General features: G+C 54.6%; 1 protein-coding gene across 4 annotated transcripts in view; it reads left to right on the top strand.

The window, feature by feature from the left end:
- The window catches only part of ARHGAP45 (Rho GTPase activating protein 45), a 296938-nt gene that overhangs the window by 176993 nt on the left and 99599 nt on the right, over window positions 1–20346 (top strand). For all 4 annotated transcript variants that reach the window (XM_085638862.1, XM_085638864.1, XM_085638863.1 and 1 more), the window contains 5 exons: window positions 2202–2286; window positions 8773–8845; window positions 10152–10230; window positions 16650–16787; window positions 17659–17723. In XM_085638862.1, the coding sequence (XP_085494988.1) occupies window positions 2202–2286; window positions 8773–8845; window positions 10152–10230; window positions 16650–16787; window positions 17659–17723 (440 nt within the window). The remainder of the gene's footprint in view (window positions 1–2201; window positions 2287–8772; window positions 8846–10151; window positions 10231–16649; window positions 16788–17658; window positions 17724–20346) is intronic.

Genomic DNA, 20346 nt, shown 5'->3' with positions numbered 1-20346 from the left:
GACAGGATTCTGTGCACAGTGGGTCTGTGAGAACAGGCTTTTGTCCGCAGTAGGTCTGTGAGAACAGGCTTCTTACCACAGTAGGTCTGAGTTGGACAGGCTTCTTACCACAGTAGGTCTGAGAGAACAGGCTTGTGTCCGCAGTAGGTCTGAAAGGACAGGCTTCTTACCACAGTAGGTCTGTGAGAACAGGCATCTTACCACAATAGGTCTGAGAGGACAGGCTTCTGTCTGCAGTGGTCTGTGAGGACAGGCTTGTGTCCACAGTAGGTCTGTGAGGACAGACTTATGTTCACAGTAGGTCTGTGAGGACAGACTTATGTCCACAGTAGGTCTGTGAGGACAGACTTATGTCCACAGTAGGTCTGTGAGGACAGGCTTCTGTACACTGTAGGTCTGTGAGGACAGGCTTCTGCCCACAGTAGGTCTGAGAGGACAGGTGTCTGCTCACAATAGTACTCTGAGGACAGGCTTCAGTCCACGGGAGGCCTGTGAGGAAGGGCTTTTACCTACAGTAGGTCTTTAAGGATAAGGCCGGCGAGTGTAGGCTTGTGTCCATGGTAGGTCTGTAAGGACAGGCTTGCCTCCACAGGAGCTTGAGAGACCTTGTGGGAAGTCACAACAATCCTGTGTTTCACAACTACTGTGTACAGGGCCACACACAAGGAGCGGGTGAGTCCATGTGAGAAGTTTCAAACATCTTGTACTTCACCACTTCTGTGTGCGGGGTCACACAAGGGGAGCTGGTGAGTCAGTGTGAGAAGTTACAAGAATCCTGTGTTCACCCCTAATGTGTGCGGAGTCACACACAGGGTGCTGGTGAGTAGTTATAAGAATCTTGTGTCTCACCCCTAATGTGTGCGCAGTCACATACGGGGAGCTGGTGAGTTCTGGTGAGTAGTTACAAGAATCTTGTGTCTCACCCCTAATGTGTGTGGGGCCACACACGGGGAGCTGGTGAGTCCTGGTGAGTAGTTACAAGAATCTTGTGTCTCACCACTACTGTGTGCGGGGTCACACGCGTGGAGCAGGTGAGTCCTTGTGAGAAGTTACAAGAATCCTGTGTCTCACCCCTACTGTGTGCGGGGTCACACACGGGGAGCTGGTGAGTCCTGGTGAGTAGTTACAAGAATCTTGTGTCTCACCACTACCGAGTGCGGGGTCACACGCGTGGAGCAGGTGAGTCCTTGTGAGGAGTTACAAGAATCTTGTGTCTCACCCCTACTGTGTGCGGGGTCACACACAGGGAGATGGTGAGTCTCTGTGAGGAGTTACAAGAATCTTGTGTCTCACCCCTAATGTGTGTGGGGCCACGCACGGGGAGCTGGTGAGTCCTGGTGAGTAGTTACAAGAATCTTGTGTCTCACCACTAGTGTGTGCGGGGTCACACACGGGGAGCTGGTGAGTCAGTGTGAGAAGTTACAAGAATCCTGTGTTCACCCCTAATGTGTGCGGGGTCACACACGGGGAGCTGGTGAGTCCTGGTGAGTAGTTACAAGAATCTTGTGTCTCACCACTACTGTGTGCGGGGTCACACACGGGGAGCTGGTGAGTAGTTACAAGAATCTTGTGTCTCACCCCTCCTGTGTGCGGGGTCACACACGGGGAGCTGGTGAATCCTGGTGAGTAGTTACAAGAATCTTGTGTCTCACCACTACTGTATGCAGGGCCACACACAGGGTGCTGGTGAGTAGTTACAAGAATCTTGTGTCTCACCCCTACTGTGTGCGGGGTCACACACGGGGAGCTGGTGAATCCTGGTGAGTAGTTACAAGAATCTTGTGTCTCACCCTTACTGTGTGCGGGGTCACACGCGTGGAGCAGGTGAGTCCTTGTGAGAAGTTACAAGAATCCTGTGTCTCAACCCTACTGTATGCAGGGCCACACACAGGGTGCTGGTGAGTAGTTACAAGAATCTTGTGTCTCACCCCTACTGTGTGCGGGGTCACACGCGTGGAGCAGGTGAGTCCTTGTGAGAAGTTACAAGAATCCTGTGTCTCACCCCTACTGTGTGCGGGGCCACACACGGGGAGCTGGTGAGTCCTGGTGAGGAGTTACAAGAATTGTGCGTCTCACCATTACTGCGCTGCATCCATAGGGTCACAGGCCTGCTCTAGTGCAGCCCTCTTCAACGGGCTGCACATGCCCCAGTACTTGCATCTATAGATTCCGCTCACAACTAATTGTTTTCTGCTTTTTAGGTTTTCACTACGAGTCCAACAGTGAAACGGATAAGCGTGATTTCGAGAAGGCGCTGGAGACCATCGCCGTGGCTTTCAGCAGCACGTGAGTCAGACGAGGGACACTACACCCGCCGCCAGAGGGTCACTGAAATACCATAAAGTCTACAGACGCAGCACTACTGCGTGACGAGAGTAAAATGTAGGGTAGGAGTAGATTCGGCGGTGTGCCCTCACTGCGCCTTCTATATACCCCTGGGAGGCGCACCGCCAGTACACCAGCGCCTTGCAAACGACGCCATACTGTTCCAGCATCTTACATCAAACCAGGCAGCGCTTGCTATAGACATCCGGGGCAGTAGCCTTGAATCACACCTAGCAGACCCTCTGCTGACTGCCCTGCAGGCCCCGTGCTGACTGCCCTGCAGGCCCCGTGCTGACTGCAGACCCTCTGCTGACTGCCCTGCAGGCCCCGTGCTGACTGCCCTGCAGGCCCCGTGCTGACTGCAGACCCTCTGCTGACTGCCCTGCAGGCCCCGTGCTGACTGCAGACCCCCTGCTGACTGCCCTGCAGGCCCCGTGCTGACTGCAGACCCTCTTCGGACTGCTCTGCGGGCCCCCTGCTGATTGCCCTGGTGGCCCCCTGCTGACTGCAGGCCCCCTGCTGACTGCTCTGCAGGCCCTCTTCTGACTGCAGGCCCCCTGCTGACTGCTCTGCAGGCCCTCTTCTGACTGCAGGCCCCCTGCTGACTGCTCTGCAGGCCCTCTTCTGACTGCTCCGCGGGCCCCGTGCTGACTGTCCTGCAGGCCCTGTGCTAACTGCAGACCCTTTTCTGACTGCAGGCCCTCTTCTGACTGCAGGCCCTCTTCTGACTGCTCTGTGGGCCCTCTGCCGACTGCAGGCCCTCTTCTGACTGCAGGACCCCTGCTGACTGCTCTGCGGGCCCCCTGCTGACTACAGGCCCTCTTCTGACTGCTCTGCGGGCCCTCTGCCGACTACAGGCCCTCTGCTGACTGCAGGCCCCCTGCTGACTGCTCTGCGGGCCCCCTGCTGACTGCAGGCCCTCTTCTGACTGCGGGCCCTCTTCTGACTGCGGGCCCTCTTCTGACTGCAGGCCCCCTGCTGACTGCAGGCCCTCTGCTGACTGCAGGCCCTCTGCTGACTGCTCTGCGGGCCCTCTTCTGACTGCAGGCCCTCTTCTGACTGCAGGCCCTCTTCTGACTGCTCTGCGGGCCCTCTTCTGACTGCAGGCCCCCTGCTGACTGCAGGCCCTCTTCTGACTGCTATGCGGGCCCTCTGCCGACTACAGGCCCTCTGCTGACTGCTCTGCGGGCCCCTTGCTGACTGCTCTGCGGGCCCCCTGCTGACTGCAGGCTCTCTTCTGACTGCTCTGCAGGCCCTCTGCCGACTGCTCTGCGGGCCCCCTGCTGACTGTAGGCCCTTTTCTGACTGCTCTGCGGGCCCTCTGCCGACTGCAGGCCCCCTGCTGACTGCTCTACAGGCCCCCTGCTGACTGCTCTGCGGGCCCCCTGTCGACTGCAGGCCCCCTGCCGACTGCAGGCCCTCTTCTGACTGCAGCCCCCCTGCAGACTGCAGGCCCTCTTCTGACTGCAGCCCCCCTGCAGACTGCAGGCCCTCTGCCGACTGCAGGCCATCTGCCGACTGCAGGCCATCTGCCGACTGCAGGCCATCTGCCGACTGCAGTAGAAAAGGGGTGGTGATGGACGGAGCATCAGAACCAATCAAACACTCACACCCAGTCAACAGATCTGGGTTTGATCCATCACCGTTCTTTAGCCCACTCTGCCACCCCAGTTCAGACATGGCCATATGCAAATCAGTCTGACCCTGTGCCTCATGGGAACAGTCCAGTCCGAAATGCCAAGCCAGGCCTTCCCTGGACCGGAAGCAAGCTTCCTAGGACCGGTTTCTGGCATTTCAGCCGTCTTCAGCCAGGCTTGCTTGAATCCAGTGGCAAAGTGAGCAAGGGACTCACGTCTGAGCATACCCTGCCAACTTATGGCGAACAAAGCCGTACAAAAGGGGGTGGTGATGGACGGAGCATCAGAACCAATCGAACACTCACACCCAGTCAACAGATCTGGGTTTGATCCATCACCGTTCTTTAGCCCACTCTGCCACCCCAGTTCAGACATGGCCGTATGCAAATCAGTCTGACCCTGTGTCTCATGGGAACAGTCCAGTCCGAACTGCCAAGCCATGCCTTCCCTGGACCAGAAACAAGCTTCCTAGGACCGGTTTGTGGCATTTCAGCCGTCTTCAGCCAGGCTTGCTTGAATCCAGTGGCAAAGTGAGCATGGGACTCACGTCTAAACATACCCTGCCAACTTATGGCGAACAAAGCGGTACAAAAGGGGGTGGTGATGGACGGAGCATCAGAACCAATCAAACACTCACACCCAGTCAACAGATCTGGGTTTGATCCATCACCGTTCTTTAGCCCACTCTGCCACCCCAGTTCAGACATGGCCATATGCAAATCAGTCTGACCCTGTGCCTCATGGGAACAGTCCAGTCCGAACTGCCAAGCCGGACCGGACTAAAGAACGGTGATGGATCAAACCCAGAACTGTTGACTGGGTGGGAGTGTTTGATTGGTTCTGATGCTCCGTCCATCACCACCCCCTTTTGTACCGCTTTGTTCGCCATAAGTTGGCAGGGTATGCTCAGACGTGATTCCCTTGCTCACTTTGCCACTGGATTCAAGCAAGCCTGGCTGAAGACGGCTGAAATGCAAGAAACCGGTCCTAGGAAGCTTGTTTCCTGTCCAGGGAAGGCATGGCTTGGCAGTTCGGTCTGGACTGTTCCCATGAGGCACAGGGTCAGACTGATTTGCATATGGCCATGTTTGAACTGGGGTGGCAGAGTGGGCTAAAGAGCGGTGATGGATCAAACCCAGAACTGTTGACTGGGTGGGAGTGTTTGATTGGTTCTGATGCTCCGTCCATCACCACCCCCTTTTGTACCGCTTTGTTCGCCATAAGTTGGCAGGGTATGCTCAGACGCGAGTCCCTCGCTCACTTTGCCACTGGATTCAAGCAAGCCTGGCTGAAGACGGCTGAAATGCTAGAAACCGGTCCTAGGAAGCTTGTTTCCGGTCCAGGGAAGGCATGGCTTGGCAGTTCGGGCTGGACTGTTCCCATGAGGCACAGGGTCAGACTGATTTGCATATGGCCATGTCTGAACTGGGGTGGCAGAGTGGGCTAAAGAACGGTGATGGATCAAACCCAGATCTGTTGACTGGGTGTGAGTGTTTGATTGGTTCTGATGCTCCGTCCATCACCACCCCCTTTTGTACCGCCTTGCTGACTGCAGGCCCCAATGCTGACTGTAAGCCCAGTGCAGCCCTGCAGGCCCCCTGCTGACTGCTCTGCAGGCACTGCTGTGACTGCTGTTTAGGCCCCCTTGCTGACTGCAGTCCCTGGACTGACATCCCTGCAGTCCCATGGCGGATTGCACTGCTTGCCAGTGCTGGCGACTGTGCAGGGCCAGTGCGGACTACAATGCCAGTGCTGACTGCCCTGCAGTTTCTGTGCTGACTACAGGCCATATGCTGACTGCAGGCCCTTTACTGATTGCAGTCCCTGGGCTGACCTACCCTGCAGGCCCAGTGCTGACTGAGACCCAATATTGACAGCTCTACAGGCCCTGTGCTGACGGCTCTGCAGACCCTATGCCGACTGCTCCACAGGCCCTGTGCTGACTGTAAGCCCCTTACTTACTGCAGGCCCCATGCTGACTATCATGCAGGCACAGTGCTGTGCTCTGCAAGGTGTGTGCTTTGTGTCCCCATAGGGCACTGCCTGCCGCCCCTTCCATGTAGGGAGGGTCCTTGGTTTGGTGTTCTCCACGTTCCACACAGTGTGTGTCGTGTGTATTCTGCCACAGCCTGCTGGTTCGTGCATGTTGCAGGTGCCATACACTGGGCAGTACCTGTTGTCCATCTTCATGGCGGTGGCCTCTTCTCATGCTAGGTGCATCCTTACATTCCATGTCAGGGTGTGGATACCAGGGGTACACTGGGCCGTGCCTACTATACCCACAGGGTGTGTTTCCCTATTCCAGCCACTTGGCCTTGCAGGAGTGCACACTGGTACCTTGTGATTTTGCTACACATGGCCATTCCCTGGAAGGTATATCTCAACAAATAGATATTTTTCAGCACTTGGACCCAAAAACAAGGAGTTTCAGACATTCACATGCTCCTGCCATCTCCCTCTCCCCCACTAAACAATGTTTTAGATGCGCTTGTGGACAGGACATGGTCTGCCCCATCCGTGGACTTACCACCCCAGGATCACAGTGGCCTGCTCCCCTGCCAGCTGCCCAGAGCCTCCATATATCCTCAGAGAGCCTCCATATAGCCTCAGACGGGCTCCATATATCCACAGAAGGGCTCCATATATCCCAAGACGGCCTCCATATATCCCAAGACGGCCTCCATATATACCCAGATAGCCCCCACGCCCATATATCCTCAGAGGGCCTCCATATATCCCCAGACGGCCTCCATATATCCCCAGACGGCCTCCATATATACCCAGACGGCCCCCATATATACCCAGACGGCCCCCACGCCTCAGCACACAGCAGCCCCAAGCCTACCCATCCCCTGTCTCACAGAAGCTCCCCATATCTTTCTAATAACAAGAGCAAGCTCTGCTGACTTCTTGCTCTCTCCCATTTCAGAATCTCCCCAAGCCTAGCCATCCCCTGTCTCACAGAAGCTCCCCTACATTCCATGTCAGGGTGTGGGTACCAGGGGTACACTGGGCCGTGCCTACTATACCCACAGGGTGAGTTTCCCTATTCCAGCCACTGGGCATTGCAGGAGTGCACACTTGTATCTTGTGATTTTGCTACACATGGCCATTCCCTGGAAGGTATATCTCCACAAACAGATATTTTTCAGCACTTGGACCCAAAAACAAGGAGTTTCAGACATTCACATGCTCCTGCCATCTCTCTCTTCCCCACTAAACAATGTTTTAGATGCGCTTGTAGACAGGACATGGTCTGCACCATCCGTGGACTTACCACTCCAGGATCACAGTGGCCTGCTCCCCTGCAAGCTGCCTAGAGCCTCCATATATCCCCAGACGGCCTCCATATATCCCCAGACGGCCTCCATATATCCCCAGACGGCCTCCAACCATATATCCCCAGACGGCCTCCATATATCCCCAGACGGCCTCCATATATCCCCAGACGGCCTCCATATATCGCCAGACAGCCTCCATATAGCCTCAGAAGGCCTCCATATACCCTCAGACGGCCTCCATATACCCTCAGACGGCCTCCATATACCCTCAGACGGCCTCCATATATCCTCAGACGGCCTCCATATATCCTCAGACGGCCTCCATATATCCTCAGAAGGCCTCCATATATCCTCAGAAGGCCTCCATATATCCCCAGACAGCCTCCATATATCCCCAGACGGCCTCCATATATCCCCAGACGGCCTCCATATATCCACAGACGGCCTCCCTATATCCACAGACGGCCTCCCTATATCCACAGACGGCCTCCCTATATCCACAGACAGCCTCCCTATATCCACAGACAGCCTCCCTATATCCACAGACAGCCTCCCTATATCCACAGACAGCCTCCCTATATCCACAGACAGCCTCCCTATATCCACAGACAGCCTCCCTATATCCACAGACAGCCTCCATATATCCACAGACAGCCTCCATATATCCCCAGACAGCCTCCATACCTCCATATATCCCCAGACAGCCTCCATATATCCCCAGACAGCCTCCATATATCCCCAGACAGCCTCCATATATCCCCAGACAGCCTCCATATAGCCGCCCTCCAAATATCCCCAGACGGCCTCCATATATCCGCAGACGGCCTCCATATATCCCCAGACGGCCTCCATATATCCCCAGACGGCCTCCATATATCCCCAGACGGCCTCCATATATCCCCAGACGGCCTCCATATATCCCCAGACGGCCTCCCTATATCCACAGACGGCCTCCCTATATCCACAGACGGCCTCCCTATATCCACAGACGGCCTCCCTATATCCACAGACGGCCTCCCTATATCCACAGACAGCCTCCCTATATCCACAGACAGCCTCCCTATATCCACAGACAGCCTCCCTAAATCCACAGACAGCCTCCCTATATCCACAGACAGCCTCCCTATATCCACAGACAGCCTCCATATATCCACAGACAGCCTCCATATATCCCCAGACAGCCTCCATACCTCCATATATCCCCAGACAGCCTCCATATATCCCCAGACAGCCTCCATATATCCCCAGACAGCCTCCATATATCCCCAGACAGCCTCCATATAGCCGCCCTCCAAATATCCCCAGACGGCCTCCATATATCCGCAGACGGCCTCCATATATCCGCAGACGGCCTCCATATATCCCCAGACGGCCTCCATATATCCCCAGACGGCCTCCATATATCCCCAGACAGCCCCTACGCCTCAGCACACAGCAGCCCCAAGCCTAGCCCCGTCTCACAGAAGCTCCCCTAATATTTCTAATAACAAGAGCAAGCTCTGCTGACTTCTTGCTCTCTCCCATTTCAGAATCTCTGAATTCCTCATGGGTGAAGTGGACAGCAGCACTCTCCTCTCGCTGCCACCGGGCGACAAGACACAGGTCAGTGCTGTCTCTGCCTTGCTACTATAGTGAGAGTAGATGGAAGATGCTGCTGTGCACAGTGGAGCTTGGGTGGGGGGGGGGGGCTACTGTGGAGCCTGTGCTGTGGGGGCATGACTGTATCTTGTGTCGCGGGGCTGGTCTGAGGTGGTCCTCAAGGACTGCAGAGTGGACTGTGGAGCATGACTATCTGGTGTCGCGGGGCTGGCCGGAGATGGGCTGTGGGGCATGACTGTATCTTGTGTCACGGGGCTGGCCTGAGATGGGATGTGGGGCATGACTATCTTGTGTCGCAGGGCTGGCCTGAGATGGGCTGTGAGGCATGACTGTATCTTGTGTCGCAGGGCTGGCCTGAGATGGGATGTGGGTCATGACTATCTTGTGTCACGAGGCTGGCTTGAGATGGGATTTGGGGCATGACTATCTTGTGTCACGAGGCTGGCTTGAGATGGGCTGTGGGGCATTACTATCTTGTGTCGCAGGGCTGGCCTGAGATGGGCTGTGGGGCATGACTGTATCTTGTGTCGCAGGGCTGGCCTGAGATGGGGTATGGGGCATGACTGTATCTTGTGTCGCAGGGCTGGCCTGAGATGGGCTGTGGGGCAGGTCTGTATCTTGTGTCGCAGGGCTGGCCTGAGATGGGCTGTGGGGCATGACTGTATCTTGTGTCGCAGGGCCGGCCTGAGATGGGCTGTGGGGCATGACTGTATCTTGTGTCGCAGGGCTGGCCTGAGATGGGCTGTGGGGCATGACTGCATCTTGTGTCGCAGGGCTGGCCTGAGATGGGCTGTGGGGCATGACTGTATCTCGTGTCGCAGGGCTGGCCTGAGATGGGCTGTGGGGCATGACTGTATCTCGTGTCGCAGGGCTGGCCTGAGATGGGCTGTGGGGCATGACTGTATCTTGTGTTGCAGGGCTGGCCTGAGATAGTCCGTAAGGACTGCAGGGTGGGCTGTGGGGTATTGCTGTATCCTGTTCCGAATGTCTGATCTGAGATGCTCTGCATGTACCTTAGGCCCTGTGCTATAGGGCATTACTGCATCATGTTGCACTGGCCTGGTCTGAGTTAGCCTGTATGGACGGCAGGTACTGTACTGTGAAGGAGTTACTGCATCCTGTGTCACACAGAGGGTCTGAGATGGTTCTCTTTGGACTGCAGGGCCTGTGCTGTGAGGGGTTGTCTCCTATCCCACATCAGAGGGGTATGAGGGCTTTGTAAGAAAAGTAACATCTTCCCCCACCCTTCCAACAGACCCCTGCACTCCTCAGTCTCCGTCTCTGACAGCCCTTTCCTTCAACCCCACAGTCTATGGAGAGCCTGTATGGAGGAATGCCAGGACAGAACATGGAGGACGTGTTACCTGGAGGAGCCTACCTGGAGACAGGTGAGTGGTAGAGAGGCGTGTGTGTGCTGTTGTATGTCCTACCTGGTTCAGGTGAGTGTTGGAGTAGAGTGTGCTTGCCTCCTACCTGGTTCAAGAGAGTGGCGTGTGTGTTCTGTTGGGTGTGTCTAAACCAGGTCCAGAAGAATGGTAAGTGTGTGCTGCCAGTTACCTCTCACTGGAAAACAGGTGACTGGTGAGTGCATGCTGCCAGTGCACCCTACCTGGCGACAGGTGACTGATGAGTGCATGCTGCCAGTGCAGCCTACCTGGCGACAGGTGAGTGATGAGTGCATGCTGCCAGTGCAGTCTACCTGGTGACAGGTGAACGGTGGTGAGTGCATGCTGCCAATGCAGCCTCGTGGAGACAGGTGAACGGTGGTGAGTGCATGCTGCCAGTGAGGCCTACCTGGAGACAGGTGACTGGTGAGTGCATGCTGCCAGTGAGACCTACCTGGTGACAGGTGAACGATGGTGAGTGCATGCTGCCAGTGCAGCCTCGTGGAGACAGGTGAACGGTGGCGAGTGCATACGGCCGGTGAGGCCTACCTGGAGACAGTTGACTGGTGAGTGCATGCTGCCAGTGCAGCTTACCTGGAGACAGGTGAACTGTGGTGAGTGCAAGCTGTCAGTGCAGCCTACCTAGCGACAGGTGACTGATGAGTGCATGCTGCCAGTGCAGTCTACCTGGAGACAGGTGAACGGTGGGGAGTGCAAGCTGTCTGTGCAGACTACCTGGAAACAGCTGAATGGTGGTGAGTGCATGCAACCAGTGCAGCCTACCTGGAGACAGGTGAACGGTGGTGAGGGCATGCTGTCAGTGCAGCCTACCGGGAAACAGGTGAACGGTGGTGAGTGCATGCTACCAGTGCAGCCTTCCCGGAGACAGGTGACTGGTCAGTGCATGCTGTTAGTGCAGCCTACCTGGAAACAGGTGAACGGTTGTCAGTGCATACTACCAGTGCAGCCTACCTGGAGTTATGTGAACAGTGGTGTGTGCATGCTGCCAGTGCAGCCTACCTGGAAACAGGTGAACGGTTGTCAGTGCATACTACCAGTGCAGCCTACCTGGAGTCATCTGAACAGTGGTGTGTGCATGCTGCCAGTGCAGCCTTCCTGGAGACAGATGAACGGTGAGGAGTGCATGCTGCCAGTGAGACTTACCTGGAGACAGGTGAACGGTGGTGAATGCATGCTGCCAATGAGGCCTACCTGGAGACAGGCGACTACATGCTGCCAGTGCAGTCTACCTGGAGACAGGTGACTGGTGAGTGCATGCTGCCAGTGCAGCCTACCTGGAGTCAGGTGAACAGTGGTGTCTGCATGCCGCTAGTGCAGCCTACCTGGAGACAGGTGACTGGTGAGTGCATGCTGCCAGTGCAGCCTACCTGGAGTCAGGTGAACAGTGGTGTCTGCATGCCGCTAGTGCAGCCTACCTGGAGACAGGTGAAGGGTCGTGAGTGCATGCTGCCAGTGCAGCCTAACTGGAGACAGGTGACTGGTGAGTGCATGCTGCCAGTGCAGCCTACCTGGAGACAGGTGACTGGTGTGTTCATGCTGCCAGTGCAGCCTACCTGGAGTCAGGTGAACAGTGGTGTGTGCATGCTGCCAGTGCAGCCTACCTGGAGACAGGTGACTGGTGAGTGCATGCTCCCAGTGCAGCCTACCTGGAAACAGGTGAACGGTGGTGAGTGCATGCTGCCAGTGCAGCCTACCTGGAGACAGGTGAACGGTGGTGAGGGCATGCTACCAGTGAGGCCGACCTGGAGACTGGTGAATGGTGAGTGCATGCTGCCAGTGCAGCCTACCTGGAGACAGGTGACTGGTGAGTGCATGCTGCCAGTGCAGCCAACCTGGAGACAGGTGACTGGTGAGTGCATGCTGCCAGTGCAGCCTACTTGTAGAGAGTTGACTGGTGAGTGCATACTACCAGTGCAGCCTACCTGGAGTCATGTGAACAGTGGTGTGTGAACAGTGGTGTGTGCATGCTGCCAGTGCAGCCTACCTGGAGACATGTGAACGGTGACTGCATGCTGCCAGTGAGACTTACCTGGAGACAGGTGAACGGTGGTGAATGCATGCTGCCAATGAGGCCTACCTGGAGATAGGTGACTGGTGAGTGCATGCTGCTAGTGCAGCTTACCTGGTGACAGGTGAACAGTGGTGTGTGCATGCTACCAGTGCAGCCTACCTGGAGACAGGTGACTGGTGAGTGCATGCTGCCAGTGCAGCCTACCTGGAGACAGGTGACTGGTGAGTGCATGCTACCAGTGCAGCCTACCTAGAGACAGGTGACTGGTGAGTGCATGCTGCCAGTGCAGCCTACCTGGAGACAGGTGACTGGTGAGTGCATGCTGTTAGTGCAGCCTACCTGGAGACAAGTGGCTGGTGAGTGCATGCTGCCAGTGCAGCCTACCTGGAGTCAGGTGAAAAGTGGTGTGTGCATGCTGCCAGTGCAGCCTACCTGGAGACAGGTGAACGGTGAGGAGTGCATGCTGCCAGTGCAGCCTACCTGGAGTCAGGTGAACAGTGGTGTGTGCATGCCGCCAGTGAGGCCTACCTGGAGTCAGGTGAACAGTGGTGTGTGCATGCTGCCAGTGCAGCCTACCTGGAGACAGGTGACTGGTGAGTGCATGCTACCAGTGCAGCCGACCTAGAGACAGGTGACTGGTGAGTGCATGCTGCCAGTGCAGCCTACCTGGAGACAGGTGACTGGTGAGTGCATGCTGTTAGTGCAGCCTACCTGGAGACAAGTGGCTGGTGAGTGCATGCTGCCAGTGCAGCCTACCTGGAGTCAGGTGAACAGTGGTGTGTGCATGCTGCCAGTGCATCCTACCTGGAGACAGGTGAACGGTGATGAGTGCATGCTGCCAGTGAGGTCTACCTGGTGACAGGTGAATGGTGGGGAGTGCAAGCTGTCACTGCAGACTACCTGAAGACGGGTGAATGGTGATGAGTGCATGCTGCCAGTGCAGCCTACCTGGAGACAGGTGAAAGGTGATGAGTGCATGCTGCCATTGAGGCCTACCTGGAGACAAGTGACTGGTGAGTGCATGCTGCCAGTGCAGCCTACCTGGAGTCAGGTGAACAGTGGTGTGTGCATGCTGCCAGTGCAGCCTACCTGGAACAGGTGACCAGTGGGTGCGTGCTGCCAGTGCAGCCTACCTGGAGTCAGGTGAACAGTGGTGTGTTCATGCTGCCAGTGAGGCCTACCTGGAATCAGGTGAACGGTGATGAGTGCATGCTGCCAGTGAGGTCTACCTGCTGACAGGTGAATGGTGGGGAGTACAAGCTGTCACTGCAGACTACCTGAAGACGGGTGAATGGTGATGAGTGCATGCTGCCAGTGAGGCCTACCGGGAGACAGGTGACTGGTGAGTGCATGCGGCCAATGCAGCCTACCTGGAGTCAGGTGAACAGTGGTGTGTGCAAGCTGCCAGTGCAGCCTACCTGGAGACAGGTGAACGGTGTTGAGTGCATGCTGCCAGTGAGGCCTACCTGGTGACAGGTGAATGGTGGGGAGTGCAAGCTGTCACTGCAGACTACCTGGAGACAGGTGAACGGTGATGAGTGCATGCTGCCAGTGCAGCCTACCTGGAATCAGGTGAACGGTGGTGAGTGCATGCTGCCAGTGCAGCCTACCTGGATACAGGTGATTAGTGAGTGCATGCTGCCAGGGCAGCTTACCTGGAGACAGGTGAACGGTAGTGAGTGCATGCTGCCATTGCAGCCTACCTGGAGTCAGGTGAACAGTGGTGTGTTCATGCTGCCAGTGAGGCCTACCTGGAGACAGGTGAACGGTGGTGTGTGCATGCTGCCAGCTGTTGCTTACCTAGACAGATGAGTGTGCACTGCTGGGTGGAGCCTAAGACAGACGAATGATGGTGTAGTGAATGCAGGCTGCAGTTAAACAGTGGTAGAGTTTATCTTATAGGACACCTAGAGTCCGAACAGTGAAAATGCTTTCTGGGGCTAGTCACTGTAGGTGTTTACCAACATTTCATTTTTGCCTCTTTTAAATACTGAGCATCCCAACGTATCCCTACCCTACCAGGCTTACTTTATTAATATTTCAAAGTAGGATTCTTTCCCGTCAAAGTTTCTTTTGGTAGATGTGCCTGTGGGTTTATAAGGTGCAGTAGTCGGGCTACGCTGGTAGGCCTGAAGCTACCTTTCCTTTGTCATCCCAGTACAGTAAGTGCTGTAGTCAACAGGTAGCATTTACCTCGCCATTCCTTTTGGGGGATTTTCTTGCACCATCTACTGTGGCCTTACTGTAAAGTTAAATATGTTAATTAGCCAATGTTACCATGTTTTAGGGGTCAGAACACATACTCTGGGGAATGAACGGCAGTGCTCCAGTGTGCAGAGTTAAAAATAAAAAGCAAACTGATAAGCCCCAGAAGTGAGACCGCTTGGCTTTGCCAATGCTTGTTTTATTTATCTACACCACAGACACTGGTTTAAAAGAGTGCAGGCGGGGAGAGGAGCAGCGAGGGGCATAGACCCAGGAGCACATAGTCCACCACTCTCAGTCCCTTATACTTTCTCCTACATCTCCGTCCCTTCCGCCAGACTCGCGGAAAACATCTCAAGCCGCTTCCAACCCGTGCCAGAGCGGAGGAGCGGGGAAATGAGGTGCCCAAGTATGGGCTGAACACAGCTCAGCTCTGACTCTCAGGTTGAAAAGCATATTCTTTATCAGTAAGTGTGCGACGAAGCCCGTGTGGCTGCTTCACGGATCACCTTCTCAGGTGACCGGAGCCGTGTCTGCCTGAGGACTCTTCAGTCCACCATGCAGACTTGGGTCTTGCCATGCTGACCTGTGGCTCTATATCCGCTGCACAGAGGGGGGATTCCACTGTGGTCCCCACTCCTCTTCCCTGGTCGGGCTGCATTTAAAGTGAGTTTCTCCTTTATGCTGGGGCCTGATGTAGGATGCTGGGCTGAGGCCTTGAGAATAACTCACACAATTGCCCTTCATGTCTTAGATAGTCCAAGGACCGAAAAGACCCAGACCCGATGGCTGACTTTCTGCTGCGCAGCACCTGGGCACAAGAGGAGACTGGAGGCCTCACAGGAGGGCAGTGACCGGGCATCTGACAAAAGGTGCTTGTCCCCTCTGACCCCAGCCCCATTTGTAGTGCAGGGCACAGGGGTTACTGGTGGCAGAGCCCCTGTGGGCACTGCCACACGCAGCCGAGCCGCCAGAGCCAACGTGACCCCTGGTGGAAGGCAAGTCCAAAAACACAACCTGAAGATGGCGCTCAAGGGACAGGGTTTGCATTTAGGGCTGACGTCATCACAAGGCATATGAACTCCACTTAAGGTCGACATCCAAAAGTGAAACTTAATTATGTTTAAGGTACATTCCTGGCCCAACCGTCAGATGGCAGAATTATGCAGTATGTGAATGCAGAACAGGTTCACCCTGAAAAAAATGTGAAACCTCCAAAGGCCTGTGCTGAAGAGGCACTGGTGATGCCTCGGGGGCATGCCTGCATGTGTCAGTGCCATCACATTAAAACAAGCTGTTCGAGTTCCGGCAGATTTCAGTTATTCATCGGAAGGCATGAGACCAACAGCCCTCCTGTCCTGCAGATTGTCAACAGTTGTTTTTAGCAAACACAAGGAGATGATGGACGGGCTGAGACTTTTCAGACACTCACCCCCAGTCAACAGATCTGGGTTGAATCCATCATCGTTCTTTAGGTCACGTCTCCACCCCAGTTCAGACACAGCAATATGCAAATCAGTCCTGACCCTGTGCCTCATGGGAACAGTCCAGCCCCAACTGCCAAGCCATGTCTTTCCTGGACCGGAATCAAGCATCCTAGGACCGGTTTCGGGGTTTCACCCCTCTTCAGCCAGGATAGCTTGACTCCAGTGGCATGGAGAGCACAAGACTCACGTCTGGGCATACCCTGCCAACTTAGGGCGAACAAAGCAAACACAAGGAGATGATGCAGGGAGAGCTGAGACTTTTCAGACACTCACCCGCAGTCACAGATCTGGGTTGAATTAATCATCCTCCCTGGTGTGTCCAAGGAGGGTCACTCATGTTTACCCTCTAAGGTATGTCTAGGCTGCGCCAGTGAGGTTTAACCTCTGTGAGGACTGACTCCCAGCACTGCGCAGTGAGTAGCAGCTGGCGGAACAGGCGGGGCCTGGGTCTTTCCTGCTGGTCTCCCTCATTCGACAGAGAGAACACACAGCAGGGACTCATACAAGTCTAAGACTTGTAGATGAGATGAAGGAAGGGGCCTGAGCTCTCCCTTACTAGGTGCAAGTCTCACGCATGGCACCCTCAGTGACTTCAAACGCTTTCTTCTATAACAACTTTTTCTCCCCAAACCCTCACATGCCGAGGGATTTCATTCCATAGGGCGCTCACTCCAGATGACCTCTTTTCTGTTACTCAGGGTGCCCATCCGCAGAAGAAGTAGACATCATGCTGCAGAGGTCTGAGGGAGGCGTGGACGCCGCACTGCACTACTCCAAGAGCATCTCCAAGTACATGAAGGACCTGATCTACTACCTGGAGAAGAGGACCACCCTAGGTGAGGAGAGGGGGGCTTCGGGATGAGCAGTGGACGAGCGCACTGGGAGCAGGGAGCTTGGGGGTGCGGGAGAGGGCTCCAGGGTACTGCCTTACCTCTGCAAGACTCAAGGGCGAGTGACGAGGCCCCAGAGGCAGCAGTATAGCCGAGTCTCCGAGCGCAGGAGCTTCATCTACCGTCTGGAGACACGAGCGTCGCTGGGCAGGGAGAGGGCCCAGGGGAGAGCGGAGAGCTCCGGGGTCAGCGGGAGCGCCGTGTCCAGCAGGACACAGAGAACACTCGGGTGTGACGAAGGGCTGTCCAAGGCGAGGACACAAGGTCACACTGGTGATGGGGGCCAGGATGAGGTGAGGGGCACAGAGGGCTGCTCAGGGCTGAGCCCTGTATCTCTCCAAGTACATCATCTACTACCTGGAGAGAAGGGCCCCGAAGGGTGAGAAGCGGGAGCACAGGAGGGTAGGCCGCAGGGTGAAGAAGAGGAGAGACTGAAGAGTGAGGAGGGGCCACAGGGCGAGCCCTGCAGCGTGGCATCACTCCCACGTACATGAGCTGCACATACCATCCGGAGACGAGGGCTGCCCTCTGTAACGGAGGAAGGAGGGTGAAAGTGAGGGGCAAAGGGGTGAGAAAGGGCCTCTCTGGGGTGAGTGGCCTGGTCACCTGCACACTTTTCACTGCTCCAAGACTCCGCTTCTAAGCGCTCCATGCACTAACTGGAGCATGGGACCCACTGGACGAGAGGGCAGAGTTTAGGGGTGAGGGAAGAGGTCTGGTGTGAGAAGAGCAAGTGTGTCAAGAGATAGGTTAAAGATCTGACGGAGTGTGCTGGCCATCAGAGCTACTCTCTTCATCGCTCTCTCTTCTGTTACAGAGATGGAGTTTGCCAAAGGACTACAGAAACTAGTGAACACCTGCAGACAGACCATAACACAGGAGGTGAGTCCCTGCCTTTGACGCCCTAACCCTGCTCCATCCTCGACCTGGCACGAGCTGTGTGTCATAGCATATTCTTACCTCATACCTCTGGCCCGCTCTCTCCACCTCTGAAGAGCGCTGTCATAGCATATTCTTACCTCATACCTCTGGCCCTCTCTTGACCTCTGAAGAGCGCTGTCATAGCATATTCTTACCTCATACCTCTGGCCCTCTCTCTTGACCTCTGAAGAGCGCTGTCATAGCATATTCTTACCTCATACCTCTGGCTCTCTCTCTTGACCTCTGAAGAGCGCTCTCATAGCATATTCTTACCTCATACCTCTGGCTCTCTCTCTTGACCTCTGAAGAGCGCTGTCATAGCATATTCTTACCTCGTACCTCTGACCCTCTCTCTTGACCTCTGAAGAGCACTGTCATAGCATATTCTTACCTCGTACCTCTGGCCCTCTCTTGACCTCTGAAGAGCGCTGTCATAGCATATTCTTACCTCATACCTCTGGCCCTCTCTTGACCTCTGAAGAGCGCTGTCATAGCATATTCTTACCTCATACCTCTGGCCCTCTCTCTTGACCTCTGAAGAGCGCTGTCATAGCATATTCTTACCTCATACCTCTGGCTCTCTCTCTTGACCTCTGAAGAGCGCTGTCATAGCATATTCTTACCTCATACCTCTGGCTCTCTCTCTTGACCTCTGAAGAGCGCTGTTATAGCATATTCTTACCTCATACCTCTGGCTCTCTCTCTTGACCTCTGAAGAGCGCTGTCATAGCATATTCTTTCCTCATACCTCTGACCTGCTCTCTTGACCTGGCACGAGCTGTGTCTCATATCACATTCTTACCTCATACCTCTGGCTCTCTCTCTTGACCTCTGAAGAGCGCTGTCATAGCATATTCTTACCTCCTAACTCTGGCCCTCTCTCTTGACCTGTGATGAGCGGTATCGTATCATATTCTTACCTCCTAACTCTGGCCCTCTCTCTTGACCTGTGATGAGCGGTATCGTATCATATTCTTACCTCCTAACTCTGGCCCTCTCTCTTGACCTGTGATGAGCGGTATCGAATCATATTCTTACCTCATAATTCTGGCCCTCTCTCTTGACCTGACCATCCAATAAAAAGGGTGGTAAAGAGGTTCCTCTCCAAGAGATGGGAAATCATAAGAGGAAGAAAGACCGTCCAATAAGAGGCACGCAAACAAACAAGTATGACAAGAAAGCCAATCAAGGGTACGCAATGGGTGGGCTCTAAGACCACTGCAAGATTTTGGTATGGTCCACAATACGATCTCACCTTCAAACATATAAATGATGTCTGCTAGGCGACACCTAAAAAGTGTAGACCGGTCTAGGTAGAACGAGACTCACATCAACAGAAGTTGTGCACTGACCTCGGGCTCTCTCATCTGAAGGCTACCAGCCAGCAAGCCCATCCTAACGAGTGGTGAGTTTCAGCCAAATGCATCAGAAACTCAAAATAAATCAAATTTAGCTCCCAGGAGAGATTGTAAGTGTCTAGCAACTCACTAAACTCTTGACCGACCCTGCAGTTTCACTCTCGAGCTGACTGTACAAGAAAGAAACGAAACATTCTCTGCCCGACGCTCAAGAAACTACCAGGAAATGAAGACATATCAGGGAGACAGGCCGCCTAGACTAGTCATCTACCTCAGCCATCAGATGTGGAGACAGAAGATACAAAGCATCGGCCCAGGGAAGGCAGCATGAGGGTTTGACCACATGCCAAGCCAAAGAAGCGGCAGGGAGAGCTCTTGAACTGCAGAAACATGCGACAGCTCCCGGTGGGTGGGATGACCTTGGGTAACATGGCTGGATTTAATAGGTTAGGCGAAGGATATATAGCGGTCTAGCATTAGAGTCAGGCTTGAAGTTAAGCGAGGGATAGATAGCGGTCTAGTATTAAGGTTAGAGTTAGGCTTGAGGTTAGGCAAGGGATAGATAGTTGTCTAGCATTAGAGTTAGGCTTGAGGTTAGGTGAGGGATAGATAGCGGTCTAGTATTAAGGTTAGAGTTAGGCTTGAGGTTAGGTGAGGGATAGATAGCGGTCTAGTATTAAGGTTAGAGTTAGGCTTGAGGTTAGGCGAGGGATAGATAGCGGTCTAGCATTAGAGTTAGGCTTGAGGTTAGGTGAGGGATAGATAGCGGTCTAGTATTAAGGTTAGAGTTAGGCTTGAGGTTAGGTGAGGGATAGATAGCGGTCTAGAATTAAGGTTAGAGTTAGGCTTGAGGTTAGGCGAGGGATAGATAGCGGTCTAGTATTAGAGTTAGGCTTGAGGTTAGGCGAAGGATAGATAGCGGTCTAGTATTAAGGTTAGAGTTAGGCTTGAGGTTAGGCGAGGGATAGATAGCGGTCTAGTATTAAGGTTAGAGTTAGGCTTGAGGTTAGGCGAGGGATAGATAGCGGTCTAGTATTAGAGTTAGGCTTGAGGTTAGGCGAGGGATAGATAGCGGTCTAGTATTAAGGTTAGAGTTAGGCTTGAGGTTAGGCGAGGGATAGATAGCGGTCTAGTATTAAGGTTAGAGTTAGGCTTGAGGTTACGCGAGGGATAGGTAGCGGTCTAGTATTATGGCTAGATTCAGGCTTGAGGTTAGGTGAGGGATA

Source organism: Triturus cristatus, chromosome 12 (genome assembly GCF_964204655.1).
Source record: "Triturus cristatus chromosome 12, aTriCri1.1, whole genome shotgun sequence".
NCBI lineage: Eukaryota > Metazoa > Chordata > Amphibia > Caudata > Salamandridae > Triturus > Triturus cristatus.
Note: the sequence above shows the minus strand (reverse complement) of the source record. Positions and strands in the feature narration are given on the sequence as shown.